This window comes from Plutella xylostella, chromosome 16 (genome assembly GCF_932276165.1).
Source record: "Plutella xylostella chromosome 16, ilPluXylo3.1, whole genome shotgun sequence".
Classification (NCBI taxonomy): Eukaryota; Metazoa; Arthropoda; class Insecta; order Lepidoptera; family Plutellidae; genus Plutella; species Plutella xylostella.
In genome coordinates this window covers 3,056,224-3,071,719 of record NC_063996.1, presented here as the reverse complement: position 1 = coordinate 3,071,719, position 15,496 = coordinate 3,056,224, and the positions used below count along the sequence as shown (strand labels likewise).

At 41.6% G+C, this 15,496-nt stretch overlaps 1 protein-coding gene across 6 annotated transcripts in view; it reads right to left on the bottom strand.

Moving 5' to 3' along the window:
- Nucleotides 1–530: 530 nt before the first annotated feature.
- The window catches only part of LOC105384284 (unconventional myosin-XVIIIa), a 172,907-nt gene continuing 157,941 nt past the window's right edge, over nucleotides 531–15,496 (bottom strand). For all 6 annotated transcript variants that reach the window (XM_048626289.1, XM_048626288.1, XM_048626290.1 and 3 more), the window contains 14 exons: nucleotides 14,498–14,641; nucleotides 13,552–13,776; nucleotides 11,164–11,280; nucleotides 10,489–10,650; nucleotides 9,943–10,119; nucleotides 9,484–9,613; nucleotides 9,073–9,220; nucleotides 8,618–8,723; nucleotides 7,928–8,125; nucleotides 4,900–5,109; nucleotides 4,308–4,474; nucleotides 2,832–3,041; nucleotides 2,346–2,453; nucleotides 531–1,965 (listed from right to left, as the gene is read on the bottom strand). In XM_048626289.1, the coding sequence (XP_048482246.1) occupies nucleotides 1,878–1,965; nucleotides 2,346–2,453; nucleotides 2,832–3,041; nucleotides 4,308–4,474; nucleotides 4,900–5,109; nucleotides 7,928–8,125; nucleotides 8,618–8,723; nucleotides 9,073–9,220; nucleotides 9,484–9,613; nucleotides 9,943–10,119; nucleotides 10,489–10,650; nucleotides 11,164–11,280; nucleotides 13,552–13,776; nucleotides 14,498–14,641 (2,190 nt within the window). In that variant the 3' untranslated portion in view covers nucleotides 531–1,877. The remainder of the gene's footprint in view (nucleotides 1,966–2,345; nucleotides 2,454–2,831; nucleotides 3,042–4,307; nucleotides 4,475–4,899; nucleotides 5,110–7,927; nucleotides 8,126–8,617; nucleotides 8,724–9,072; nucleotides 9,221–9,483; nucleotides 9,614–9,942; nucleotides 10,120–10,488; nucleotides 10,651–11,163; nucleotides 11,281–13,551; nucleotides 13,777–14,497; nucleotides 14,642–15,496) is intronic.

Genomic DNA, 15,496 nt, shown 5'->3' with positions numbered 1-15,496 from the left:
GATGCGGGTTCCTTAGGCACTCACGCGCGTGTTTGCGTGTTGTGTATTTACTGTGGCTTTGACTTATACGTGTGTCCACTAAGTTCACGCAATACGGTGCCTGTGGCGTGACGAGAGACGCACGGATGCGGGTTTTTTACGCACTCACGCACGTGTTTGCGTTTTGTGGGATTACTTCGTTTTTGAATTTACATGCGTTCGCAAAATTCACCATCCACGTTTTGAATCCAAATGGTCTTTGCGCAATCTTCAATATTAACCCTAGACCGTTGTATTATATTGCACAATATAATTGATCGTCTAGGGGCCGCTTACGCACGCCATTCGAGAGTTTAGTTCAGCGTGCGGTTTTTTACGCGCTCACGCACTGGTTTTCGTTTAGTGGCTTTACTGCGGCTTTGACTCATCATGTCCGCACTTACATATTTGTGGAATCTTAAATCAGAGAAGCACCTTAACTGTACAAACTGAAGATCGTGCATGACTGTGAAATTAGTATGAAATAGACCAAGTAGAGAAAATAACAAGTCTTATACTTTAATTACTTTATTTAGATAATTTCATTTGAAAAAAAACAGTAGTCAATGCAATAATATTACATCACATTATCATACATACATCCACATACACAATATACTCGTGGGTACAGACACATAGCTAATATTATAAGGTTTAAGTTATACATAGATGAAATTTTGATATAATAGAGTTACATAATTATATGGATGAGTAGTACAATGGGTAAAGAAGTATTAATATATCCGCTAATGTACCTAGATATAAAGTTAAACAAACTATTCAAAGAGAGTGGGGGTAATAAAACATCTATTCGCCTATCAGATATGTATTGAATGTTCTACCATAAAGCAACAATTTTATAACTCACATGTAACAAATAAACCATAGAATAACAGTCTGATCACACAAATATTACAAATTAAATAATATGTTTATGCATAATCTATTTATTTACACAAGTTAGCTAACTAAATAACAAAGAACCTAAACATTATTTTGTCGCCACATCGTACATCTACACTGGCTGGAAACTTGTCAGCCCAATGATGAAACTCATTGATAATAATATTCGCTAAACAAATATCTACTTTCGTTTTATTATAAATTAAGAAATGTCTCAACCTATGCACTCTAGACACGCAAATTAAGTTAATTAAATTATGACAGCTTACAAAGAAAGTACAGAATAGTGCCAATAATACATAATATATTTTATCTACAATCTAATTCATTAAAAATCTATAAGACTGGCAACTATTTTCGCGTGTCCATAGATGGCGCTAGTAGAATGTTACTAAGCCTGTACTTTAGCTTTTCATGAAAGCAATGTAGGTATTTTTGGAATGGTTTTGTTAAAACGATACTACTAGCGCCATCTTTCTATGCAAAAAGACATTAAAGTGTATGTATATCAATTCATTAAAAGCTTGTTCTACAGAAGTCGATTAAAAAGTGTGTAAAAATGTAAAAACTGAGCCTCTTGTAGGAATTCCGTTACACAGATTTTTGATTTCATTGAGCAGTTAATACTGAGAGATAGCTAAACATTACTATCGCAGCTGATTACTATTGAATACATTTAATTCAGCGTTTAAATAGATTTGCGTACACATTCACTACATCACCTCTAAACAATTACAAATCCAAACATTCTCCACAGATTAACCTCGGAAGAACCGCGCGCTTTTACCTGACAGCATTTTGACAGCTGACGTTTAAAACGGCGGGAAAGTTTGACGTTTGACTTTTTTTCCTCAATACGTGTCAACGACAACGGTCGGCGAGGCGGTCCGCTGCGGGCGCGCACAGAAGGCGGCGCAAATGGCTGAAGGGATGGCCGCGAGGGCCCCCCCCGCGCGTTATGCCAGCGCCTCCTTGGTAGGGGACACCGGCTTCGAGTTGGACCCGACGCTCGACCGGCTCTGGCGGCCTTCCGGGCTCTGAGATCTGTGGAAGGGGTGGGGATTAGCTTTAGACTAAAGTTAATTAATACTAAAAAATAAAAAAAACTGGAGGTTTATACATTATTTTATAAAAAAATTTAGTAGTCAATTCTAGCGTAGGAAGCTTGATGGACCTTATAAATAACTGAAGGCCTAGTGGGAGTAGATAGTTCCCGCCATTACAGCACAGAAAACTAAACGCGAATTCGCATGGCGCTGGAGTAGTACAGGGTATTTACCGCTAGGTGGCGACTCTCTCGCTATTTCACTCCACAAACGGTGTAAAAACTGCGTGTCGACGCTCTTAAGGAGAGTTATAAATGCAAGATTGTTTCCTCGTTGTTTCCTGATGATGTAACGATATAAAGTGTATTAGGTACTTACTTCTGTGAGTCCAACTGTACGCTGTTCCTTGAGGGCGCGGAGGGGCTCAGCTTGTGGTTGGCGAGGAACGTGCCGATCGACTCGTCCGAGCTGTAGCTGTCGTTCTCACTGCGAAACAGAAATCAATCATGTTAGCATAATATATTATATATCTAGTATTATTAGTTCAATGGTATATACAGGCTGTTAACAAAGGTCTGTTAGTAAACGAATCGAAACGTGTGAATTTGAGTGATTATTTTGGGTTAGAAAGTAACTTATAGGCTATTCAAATAGTATTTATGTATGCTATATTATTTTAAAGTACCTAACATTTAAATCCGTTCAACAGTTTTTGCATGAAATAGTAGTAGACATAAACTCACTGAAAACTTTCGCCTTTGTAACATTAGTATAATTATATCAGCTAACCTGTCAGTAATTTTGCATGAAAGAGAGGCAAACATACACATACTGAAAACCTTTCGCCTTTAATTATCAGCTCACCTGTCAGTATCCCTCGAATCCCCGGGACTCGACAAATCCCCGGCTATCGCCTCCTGCAGCGCCGTCACGCGTCGCGCGGCAAGACGCGCCTCGTCGCGCGCCGCCGCCGCCTCCGCCGCCGCCGTCGCCGCCGCCGCCTCGGCCGAGGCGCGAGCGCGGGTAGCTTCGCTTAGCTTGCCGTGGAGAGAGGAGATCTCTTCTTTGTAGTCTCTGTCGGGTGTTAATAAATTATGGATTAATTGTCTGTAGTAACTATGTTTATGTTTAAAGATGAAAGCAGATGGAGAATGGAATAAGATTCAATCATCCGTTCGTAGATTTTCCTAAAATAGATATGGAATTGCTCCTGTTCACTGAATTATGCATTGAAAACTCCCAATTAGAACGCACAAACCAATATACGCGGCAGCTACATTTTATTTGTTTACCAACCAGTTATCATCCATAAAACCTATAAGTGGACAAAATGGGTAAGTAGTACTACTACTACTTGCCCCTGGTCTACACCAGGGGCTCTAAGTCTCTTAATGTAATATCTTTCCGTGTCCGTTGTCCAATAACGTCGGTGAATGCTAAACGGCGCGTCCCGCTCGATAGATCAATTCTGAATATGTGGACGAAATGTCCATGCCATGGGTTTTATAGAACTACGTGATACCTATATTTATAGTGACCTGTAATTCCCGACGACTTGGCCATAAACTACAGGCACTGTATCTTCAGTCAGACGGGTTTTACTCGACGGTTTAGCTCGATCTAGTAATACCGTATGCAACACCGCACTCATCTCAACTGCCGGTTAATCTTCCTGAGCTCGTCGGCCCCGTGCGCCTCCCTGGCGCGCGCCGCCGCCAGCTCCGCGGCCAGCGCCTCGTGCGCCTCGCGCAGGCGGCCCAGCTGCCCCTCCAGCCCACCCGAGTGTCGAGCCTCTTGTCAACCTATATGCAATACCACCATCCCGGTCTACCTCACAACCGGCACACTCAACTCAACTGCCTATTAATCTTCCTCAGCTCTAGAGCTAGTTGCTATGTATGCAGCTCGCGCGCGCCTCGTCACTCTTGAAGGCTCTAAATTTCTCATAGTCTCTTAATTTAATATCTTTCCTATTATGAATTGGTGTCCGTTGTCTAATACCTGGTGGTATCCCACTCTCAGCAATCTTCCTCAGCTCATCGTTGCTCTTTAATGAATTGACGTCCAACATCCTATCCTCTACCAGCTCACCTCAACTGCCTGTTAATCTTTCTCAGCTCGTCGTTGCTATGCAGCTGCAGTCGTTCTTGAAGATTCTAAATTTTGCATAGTTTCTTAAATGTAACATTTTTACTTTTATAAATCCGTGTCCGTTGTCCAATACCTGAAGGGCTAGAGCGCTCGCTCTTGAGGCTGCGTGATGTGAGTGAGCGCGATGCAAAACTTACGTCACGTTTTAAATGCGCCCCGTGCTACTAGCCCTGGTGGCACCGCACTCACCTCAACTGCCTGTTAATCTTCCTGAGCTCGTCGGCCCCGTGCGCCTCCCTGGCGCGCGCCGCCGCCAGCTCCGCGGCCAGCCCCTCGTGCGCCTCGCGCAGGCGGCCCAGCTGCCCCTCGAGTCGTGCGCGCGCCGTCGCTTCTAGTTCTAGGGAGGATTCGAGTTCCTGTGGGTGAGGAAATATGGATTATTGTTGATTAGTGGAGGGTACTTTAAAGGCGAAAACAAATTTGCACGTGTCGAGTCGCGACAAGTTATGATAAATGTATGAAACCGATTGCTTCTGTGTAAGTGTGTTTTCGCCTTAAGAGTTCGTCAAAACGGGCCAGAGTTGTGGTTCTAGGCCCCATACTAACTTCAATGGATCAGGTAATAGATCACTTTTTAGAGCCATCCAGTCATAGAAAAGACCAGTGAAGAGCTTATAATATTATACAATGTGTAAATCAATTATCAAAACAATAGGTAACTATATTTAAAAAATGTTTTTTTCGGGTATGAAACACACTTAAACAGATTATTTTATCGGTAGGTATTAGCGAGAGAGTAATTTCAAAGTTATGAGACACTACGGAAAACAAACAAACAAACCTTATTCCTCATCTCCAGTCTCCGCTCCGCCTCGGCCTGCCCATGACTATGTCCCGCTTCGGCCTGCGCGAGTCGTGACGTCACTTCGGCCAGCTTCTCCCTCAGTTGTCGGGCCTCTTCGGCCACGGCGTCGGCCTTCGCGCCGATGTCGCGCGCTTCGGCCTGCGCCGCGCAGAGCGAGGCCGTGCTTGCGCGGTATTTCTTGAGTAGCTGTGTGTAGAAAATGGCTTTAGGAGTTGATTTTATAAAGCAGGGAGAAATAGGTATTTAAGACGTAAAGTGAATGAGTTTTGATATAAAAGCTTAGGAAAGAAAGAAATATTCTGTTACATACGGGAAACCGAAAATACTTTTACTGGTCATGAGAACAGTATTCCGGGTTATAGCATTGGCTCCATAGTAAAAGGATTTCATTATAACCAGTATAGATAGCTACATGATGACGTAGATCACTACAGATCAGATTCAGATTTTAATTCATACTGTATATTACGAAGTAGAGCTAAAATGTTGGAAACCGAATGTTACGACGCTTATATCACCCGAGTTGAGGAGTCAATCAAACTCAACCCAAAAACATTCTGGTCATTCGCAAAATCCAAAGCCAAAACTAACTCCTTGCCCAGTTGTATGACCTTTGAAGGCAACATAACTTCCTCGGGTGATGAAATTTGTAAATTATTCTCGGATTACTTTTATTCCACTTTTCTAGAGCCTGATAAACTAAATCCATCTGATTCTCCTGGTGAAGTTGAGAACCTCTACCATGATTGTCATATATCCTCAATTCAACTAGATCAATCAATTATACATAACCATCTCAAAAGACTTGATATCTGTAAATCCGCCGGTCCTGATAAAATCCCTCCTATTTACTTAGTAAAGTGTGCTGAACAACTTTCGTTTCCCATATACCTCCTCTTTGAAAAGTCACTTAAAGAGGGCAAGGTTCCAGATATTTGGAAAGCAGCTTTTGTGTCACCTATCCATAAAAAGGGGCCAAAAAATGATGTAAAAAACTATCGACCTATTTCCAAGCTTTGCATAATAGCAAAAGTTTTCGAAAAAATTGTACAACGTGACCTTAATGTGGCGCTTAAAACGGTTTTTAAATCTACTCAGCACGGGTTTCTAAGGGGTAGGTCTACGGTTACAAATCTCTTACTGTATAATGAGTTACTTACGGAAACAATGGACCAAGGTTACCAGGCTGACGTCGTATACACAGATTATAGCAAGGCGTTTGATCGTATTGACCACTCGCTCTTGTTGATCAAGCTCTTCAAGGCGGGAATTCGTGGAAATCTCTTCAGATGGTTTTCGTCTTATGTCAGTAACCGCACCCAGGCTGTCGTGGCCAGTAACTTTCAGTCAGACTGGGTTAAAATACCAAGTGGTGTGCCACAAGGCTCTATATTAGGGCCTTTGCTATTTTTATTGTTTATTTCCGACATTGATTCGTGCTTTAGTAACTCTAGTATTTACATATTTGAAGACGATATGAAAATTGTTAAACCTATTATTAATGAAAATGATATGATATTATTACAAAATGACTTAAATAACCTAGATAAATACTGTAACGACAATAAATTAGATTTAAATCCATCAAAATGTTCTACCATCACCTTCACTAGAAAAAGACAACCTACTTTAACTACTTACTTCTTAAAAGGTCATGCCATCGGAAGAGGCAGTAAAATCAAAGACCTTGGTGTAATCCATGACTCGAAGCTGTTGTTTGATGCCCACATTGATGCGATTACGGCTAAAGCAAGCAAGGCTCTTGGATTTATAATGCGGCTTTCAACTAACTTCAAACAGGCAAAAACCTTTAAAATCTTGTACTGCACCTATGTCAGAAGTAACTTAGAGTATGCATCACAGGTGTGGAACCCTAGATATACGGTATACATTGATCGCATCGAACGTATACAAAAAAGGTTCATGAGGTACTTAAGTCATCGTGTTAGGTATCCCTTACAAAACTATAAGGAAGGTTGCCGCCAGTTTCACATTCTACCATTAATAAACAGGCGTGAAATTTGTGATTTATTATTCCTCCTAAGAATTGCCACCAGCCAAATTGATTGTCCTCAATTATTGGAAAAATTAAAATTTTATGTTCCGAATCGTTCCCGTCGCTTCAATCCGACTTTCAGTAACACCACGGTGTCTACCAATTACCGACAGAATTCGTATCTATGGCGTGCTTGCAACAACTTTAACCACGTATCGAATAATTTGGACATTGATATATTTAATACAAGCATTAATAAGGCGAGAAATATTCTAAGTTGTACCTTTTTTGATGTCTAAGAGTTTATGTACCTATTATATATTTTCACAGTGTAATAATTGTTATTAAACATCTTGTAGCTTTACATATAAACAGTTTAGTACGTTTGATTAGGCGTAGATAATTAATGTACCTACTTTAGTTTACTACTTTGTATTAGCGTAAATATTATTAAGTTATTTCTATCAGTGGAAACTTGTAAAAGGCCTTTTTCTGCTCATTCTTTTACTGTTATACTTTCAAATTGTGCTGTAAGTTTTCCTAAAATAAAATAAATAAAAATAAATAAATAAAAAGTAGTAAAAAATAAACTATGTACAATTTAGCAGTTTTATTATTACGGTATCTATATAAAAGTATTTTTCAAACGATAAACTGATTTAATATTATTTTAGACTACATGATTAATTCCTGAAATTAATTGTCTCGGCTACGAATGGATCGCAACGCCGGGACGGGAGATGCCTTAATTGTTCTCCTTCAATGGGGAGAAAAACTAAAAACTAATTACAGATGGCGCCTTAGGCGACTGTGCCTAATTCCCCAGTTCTAATTGGTTGGTTCTGTCACCATTTTTTCTCCCCAACAATGTAATTGGTCAGAGAAACCTGACCCCCCTCTCATAGTAACATAGTAACAATAAACCTAGAAAGGCACACTCGCCGGTGCTGCCAAAGTTTCACTTGGTTTTCTTTCCCATTAAAAACATAAATAGCTCCATCAACATACCTCAGCAGCCTCCTCCTCCGCGTCATCCAACTGTGCCCTGGCGGCTGCGGCGTCGCGGGACGCGGCCACGGCGCGGTCGGCGGCCTCCCCGCGCGCTCGCGTGGCCTCCTCCAGCGCCGCCGTGGCCTCCATGGCCTCGGCCTCGGCGGCCTGCTTGGCCTTGGTGGCGGCTCGGAGCGCTAGCTCTAGGTCTTCCACCTGGAAGGGTTACAAATTTTGAATGTTATTTTTGGTGAGAATAGTGGAGTTCATTTCTTCATTTACTTAACATATGTTCGATTTTCGGTACGTTTTTGTTGCGTAGTTACTTATTACGGCAATTTAAAACGACAATTTATTATAAGGTGTTAAAAATGAGCATTCTCACTTCACAAGGAAACAAGTAAAAATAAAAAAGAATTTTAGGTGATGTTAGCGAGCATCGCTGATTGTGCCGAATCAATCATATTTCGCGATTTTTATAGTAAATTAATGCAGTCCAGGAAAGGTCACGAATGGAATAAAGTAAGCATAGAAATGCTTGTTATATTGGGTACCAATAGTAATAAAGTACTTATTCGTGAAAGAATATAAGAGAGAGTGTGGAGTGAATGAGGATATGACAGGAGATAGGGTAAAATGGAGTGACATGACGGTCAAAGCCGGATAAGGCAAGGAAGAAGAAGAAGCAGTATAAAGTATTGTACGGACCTGGTTCTTCAGTTGTCGTATCTGCGGCTTGCCCCCTCCCTCCTTCTCCTTCTGCTCCAGCATGGTCTGCGCGTCGCGAAGCAGCGCGCGGTACCGCTTCAGGTCCCTGCAGAATTATGGAAGTTTGTGTGTAAGTTTGGTGGTTTGGCGTGAATGGAAGAATGTATTGGACGTATTAGCGAAAGAAAACAAATGTGTAGGGAGTTAAAGTTCATAAATCTACGCGGCGGATCCACCGGATCCCGATTTACACTGCTATAGTCTAGAAGCTGTACTTACCTTTAAATTTAAACGAAAGTCAGTCAAAAGTCCAAGAATACCTCATGCTGTACTACACACTTTAGTCCAGGAGCTCTCTTACACCCGCAGCAGTACTCTGGCACAGACTCTTTCACTTGCAGCAGATGCTAAATCTCCATTCTCTTTCCGTCATCTTTATTCCTTTACTTCCTCACCTCTTGAGCGCGTGCTGGGCGGCGGCCTGCAGCGAGGCGTCGTGTCTCGCGGCGTCCTCTAGCGCGTGTAAACGGCGCTCGAGCTCGTGCCGCTCGCGAACCAGCAGGCTGCGCTCGTTGTGCTCGCTCTCCAGCTGGCTTTCTAGCACTGGAAGGAGGAAAAAGAGGTTTTAGTCATATACTTGAAAAAAGCATAGTGTAGAAAATGCTCTTAGAAAGTTAGCTGGATGAGAATGGCCGAGGAAAGCGAATTGAAGCGTTTGGGAGAGGTATACGTGAAGGATTACGGGATATTGATGAGGATTGCGGCATGTTTGCATATAGGTAGTATATTTTTTTTACACAATGTACAAAACAATTCAAACAAATCCCAGTAGCAATAGCCACGTGCTTATAATTGTTAAAACTCACTTTTAAGTTTCTTAGCGGCATTGGCCCTTGTCTCCTCCATCTCGTCGTCCCTGGCGGCCGCCTCCAGCCGCGCCTCCTTGCGCTGCTGCTCCAGCAGCATCTCCAGGCGAAGCTTCGAGCTTTCTAGAAGCTGGGGGAAGAACATGGTGGTTAAGTTGGCGCGTAAAAACATACATAGTTTGAGATTTTTCTAGATGCTTAGAACGCGGACTCGGGAAAGAATGTCGGAGTTAAAATAGGTTAAATACCATATTTTTGCGTAGATTGTTGACTGAAACGTTATGGGAAAGCAGTATATACGACAAAGCATTTTATAGAGCGGTACAGAAACAGAAAAAATACGATATCCTTGCTAAAAATGTTACTTTAGCCTATTTTAATCCTTTGTCATGACAGCAAAAATCCACCATTCCATGTAATACGCGGCTCAACCTCCTAGTTGCTATTACACCCTGGTACCTGTATCTGTCCAGCCAGGTCGTCCAGCTCCTCCTCTTGGTCGCGCACGCGTCTCTCCAGGTCCGTCCGCTGTCTCCTCAGAGCGGCTAGCTCGTCGCCGCCACCGCCTCGCTCTTCTAGCTCCCTGGTAGCTGCTGCTAGCCTTTCTTCCTTCATGTCGAGCTCTAGACGGGCTTCCTGTTGGGTTAGAAGGGAAAAGGTGGTTAAAAAGGTTCGCATGGCTTTGATGTCTCTTGCGTATAGACAGTCCGTAAGTAGTAAATAATCCACTTCAGGACATGGGCATCCATAGGCTCCAGACTGAAGTAGAAGATTATTTACCATTATTTCCAGGGATAGATCCATATCGCACTACCTATATTTAAATCATACACATATAACGCTACCTATCGCTATTGCTGAACAAGATCCTATTAATTACCATAAAGTGACAACCTCAACCTAAATTGCTGGCTACATAACATTTTATCCAATCACATAACAGCTGCATCAACACCGCCACTACATCAACCAATCACAATCAACCTCCACACAAACGTCACTTACAGTCAAGCTCTGTTCGACGGCGTACTTCTCGGCGTGTGCTTGGTCTCGCTCGCGCGACAGGCGTTCCTTAGCAACCCTCTCCCTCTTCAGCTCTTCTTGAGCCGCGTGCAGTTCTGCGTCGAACTTGCGCTGGCGCTTCTCTAGTAGGTTGTTGCGGCATGTCTGTCAAGATAAATTGAGTTGAAAATGTTGTCTTATCTGTGAGTAACATAAGGATCAGATATAAATTTTAGTAAAATTAACAAATTCCGTTTAATCCGTCTTTAATTCCGTTTCGGTTAGGTTCATGGATGAAATATTTAGCTACTCGTCTTGTCTGATCAAATGTGTAATGTTAGGTAACTAGGTAGATGGTCTAAGATACATTCTGAAAATGGTCACCGCAAGACAAATCTTGTAAATATCGCCAGACTGATGTTACCAGGTTTACTTAATATACAGAATGTTGTAAAGTGGTATAGTAAGTATGGGCTAGCACGGTGCGCAAGATGTGACAAAAGTTCTCTCGCTCTTGAGGCTGCGCGATGTGAGTGAGCGTGATGCATAACTTTTGTCACGTCGTAATTGCGCCCCGTGCTGGCCTTCCTGCTTTGTACCCTTTTTGCAATATCTTGTAAATTATAGCAAAAAAGTGCTTTAAACTTTAAACCAACCCTCAATTTATTGTCAACATACCTGTTCATCTAGCAATGAGCGCAGGTCGGCCATGTCGTTCGTGAGCTTCTGCAGCTTGCGCTTCCACTGCGCGGCCACGGCTCGCTGCTCCTCCACCTCCTCGTACGCATCTTGCACCTGGCGGGCAATGGATAGGGTCTGGTGAGATACTGTTGTGAAATTCCTACATAAATACCACGCCGTGTTGCTTTCAGTGAAAACTTTTTGTGACTTCCTAGTGCTTCCTACTTGTATTTATTGTTACAATAGTCGCTAATTTTCAGAATACAAATAAATACCTTTAAAATCAATTTTATTTACAGGATCATGACAAGTTATTATTATTAGTTAAGTAAGTATATAGTCGTAATACAGTTTCTACAATTTTTAAACTTTAAAAGTCTTGATAATTTGAGTCGGGAAATTTCACAATTCCAGTTTTAATGTTGACACTGGCAACAACGTTTATCTGGATAATTGTCACCGTTAAAAAATTGGCGACAACCCAAGGAATTTTTGAATTAACTGCATCATTCGACTAACAATCGTATAGAGGTATTTTTCATCGAATACATTTAGCAACACTTCGATTTTGGACGAAAGCCAACATTATTCTTTAAAACATGAAACGCCATCTGTCATAAATCCCACTTCTTTTACACGATATAGTTCACTGACCTCTTCACTATCACTATTTTCACCCATTGTCAAAAACCAAACATAAATAAATAATGTAAAAATACTAGAACATATTACTATAACCTCATAGCGTCGACTGTAACAAACGAAAATTTAAAAACTGCGATAAATCTGTAGCAACTGTTCTTAATTCAGTAAATAATTGACACTGCCAAGATAAACGACCACTATTGCCATATCTCTCTAACACTACGCGTGGGAACGAGATAAAGAATGTAAAGTTTCAGAGATAAAACGTGCAAACAAGAAAAGGGCCTCAGATAAGTGTCCAAATGATCGTATCTGTGAGGTTTTATCAGATTTTCTGAGAGGCCAAGGATTGTTGGGATATCCTCGTAATAAGATCTAGATAAGAAAATGCTGACGTAGTGTTTAACCGCCATTTTATAAAATACTTGAGAAATCTATACTTACCGAAAAATATTAATGACTATAGGGACTTTTACAATAGAAAAAGGTTACATGACCCAACAAAATTCTATGGAGAAGCAACTCGTAGAATCAAAGTCACTCCCTTTCGCCCTAACCTGACTTGACGGACTGACTGACTACCTACCCCCTAAAATTTTGGCAACTTGTGTTAGAACCTGATGGTAACACGACACAAAATTACTGCACATTGATGGTAATGTTCGTGATATATTCCTATAAATCTTAAGAGCATATAGGTAGCACATGAGAATGGCAATGTATTAACGAACTGAGTAATTTAACGTAATTAATTGGGGATTTATAAAGTATTCGCTTGGATGTTAATCAAATGTAACACGCGACTTGCTGAAATTAATCGAGCCAAAGTTGTTTCAACATAGAAACATGTTTATTTTTGTGTTATTTATTTCGAAAACAAAAGTCCCGAACTTGTGAGGATAAAAACAACCTGTAAACAGGAGACGGATAAATACTAACATATACTTTACAAACATCAATTAGGTATTTATCAAACTAACAAACAGCGTGGTTTGTGAGTTTTATAAGGGCCAAATGTACCGACTAACGAAGCTGTACGAGGAGAGTACAGCAACACGAAACTACGATACGACGTCATATGGCTAAACAAAACAGTCTCCCTCCCACTCGCAGGTCTTCCATAGAGAGCGTGAGAACTCATCCGCGGTTTTATAGAGCCTATATAAGCTTCATAATCCCACCTTTTTCTCCAGCTGCTTCTTGACAGCCACCAGCTGCTCCAGGTCGTCCTCGTGCTGCCGCCACAGCTGCGCGCGCAGCAGCTGCAGCTCCCGCGTGGCGCGCTCGCAGCGCCGCCGGTACTTGTCTCCTGACGCTCCCCGAACCCTCCGAGGGGAGGGGAGTACCCGCAAACGACCTACTTATACTTCTTGGTAACTTGAGCTACGCTGGTGTCTACGACTAAGGGGGTTTGAATACACGTTGATGTCACGAATGGCGCTCTTTCCTATGGAATACCTGCTTATCGGGAAGACATTTTTGCATTGTAAGGTCGCAGTGCAGTTACTCATTTCAAGCCCTATCATATCATTCCCTATTGCCTATCAGAGCTAGCTAATGAGTGTTTAAGTCCTACCTTTTTCTCCAGTTGCTTCTTGACAGCCACCAGCTGCTCCAGGTCAGGTAAAAATGGCGCTCTTTCCTATGGAATACCTGCTAGTTGTGGGATGTTTTTGCAATGTAAGGTCACAGATTCTCTGTTAAAGCCCTATCTTTCTCTTTTGTCTATCAAAATCTTACCTTTTTCTCCAGCTGTTTCTTGACGGCCACCAGCTGCTCCAGGTCGTCCTCGTGCTGCCGCCGCAGCTGCGCGCGCAGCAGCTGCAGCTCCCGCGTGGCGCGCTCGCAGCGCCGCCGGTACTTGTCTCCGGAGGGCTCGCCTTCAGAACCCTCGGAGTCGGAGGGTTCCGCCGTGCCTTCGGAGGAACGCCAGTGGAGGAGCTCGAGCTCGAGGCGCTCGGAGGCCTGTGGATGGAAGATTGTAGTTGTAGTTATTGTAGTGAAGTGAGAGGTACCTAATTTAAATCGGGTAATCATATCACATAAATGTTTTCTTTCTTAATTTTCTGATCTTAGAACTAGTACTACTACCGTCAGTTGATGGTGAACCATTTGGATCGGCGAGTATCGTAAAGAGGTTTTATGTAACAGATGTTGGGTTTTACTATGCCCTTGGAATGGGACATTTTAAAAGCCCAGTAGTCGTCTGAAGATGAAGGATGAAGTTAGATTGCAAATACATTCGATTTTTGCAGAACAAACTTAGTGGTTTTCTAATAAGAGCTAGGTTATATTGAAAGTATAACTGACGGTATGATAAAGCAATTAAGTAGTTGGAGCGGAGTGGACTGTATGTGGTTGGTTTGTAGGCCCTGGGGGTGCTTGAAGCTCGTGGGAGTAATAATAAACGGGAATTGTGATTAATCCGTGTATTTTCGTGTGAAGAGCAGAAACGGAAGAGAGAGTTGAACATAGACAATGATATGAAATATAGAAAACATAGATAATAATCATAGACAATTAATGTTGCTAGCCAACATAGTTGTGCAAAAATAACGCCTATTGCGTACAGAAAAATATGAAAGTGCCACCCAGGGCTTGCCTCCTTCATTCAATACAAATGACCAAACTTTAGGTTAAACCCCTTCCAAATGAAACCTTTAACCACTATCTATCCCGCCCTCACCTGCTGCAGCCTCTGGTTGTTGGACACCAGGTCCCGGTTGTCTCGCTCGACGCGCAGCCTCTCGGCCGCCTCAGCGTCGGCGCGCTCCGTGGCGTGGGACGCCGCCGCGCGCTCCTCCGCCAGCTCGCCGCCGACTTCTGATAGCTGGGGGGAAAGAGAAGAAATATATAAACAGGCGTTGTGGGTATACAGTAATTTGGTACATTTGTTTCCGTAATATATAAGGTTGCCTGTAAGAGATCGCTCTCAGCGATAAGGCCGCCTATTGTGCATTGTTTCTTGTCTATAAGTAGGTTTTTATATGTCTGATTTGTGTGATGTTAAAGTAATATTTTATTCTAAAGTGGTAAGTAAGTAAGTATTGTAAATCAAACGCGGATTAATAAGATAAAGATTTTTTAAATATAAAAAAAACAACTTCTCATAGTAAAAAGTTACTTGATTAACAAAAGTTTTATGGAGAAGGTAAATTGTTTAATGCGATTTTTTAAAGTCGTATAACAAAAGTTGCAGCTTACTATAGCTTTTTAATTTCGTTATTGAATATTGCAATGGAGACATGTAACTGAATTACAGATTATTTTCAGGGATTGCTGACCAACTACTTATTTATTTTTAAAGCGAACGGATACTATAAAAAGATAAAACGATTCCTGTGATCAGAGCGGCACCGGAAAGTGCTACTTAAACATACAATTTGTTGTCTATAACTTACACAGCATCATTATTTATTTCCATCTGGCTTATAATATTTGACATGTTTATGATTTTATAAGGTGAATAGTTTATTAACCCGTGAAGGAAAAGGGTGGAATTTATAAGTTTCAACTCGCATCAACTATACTAGCTTCATTGTTAACAGAAATTATCGTTCTTTATAGTGTTAGATTAATATATACGGTGTTTTATGGCATTTTATATTCCTACGTAGATACTTTCCTAGTATGAGTTGAATCCGCTAGTAATGGTTTAAATTGAATTTAATTGACTAGCTCGACC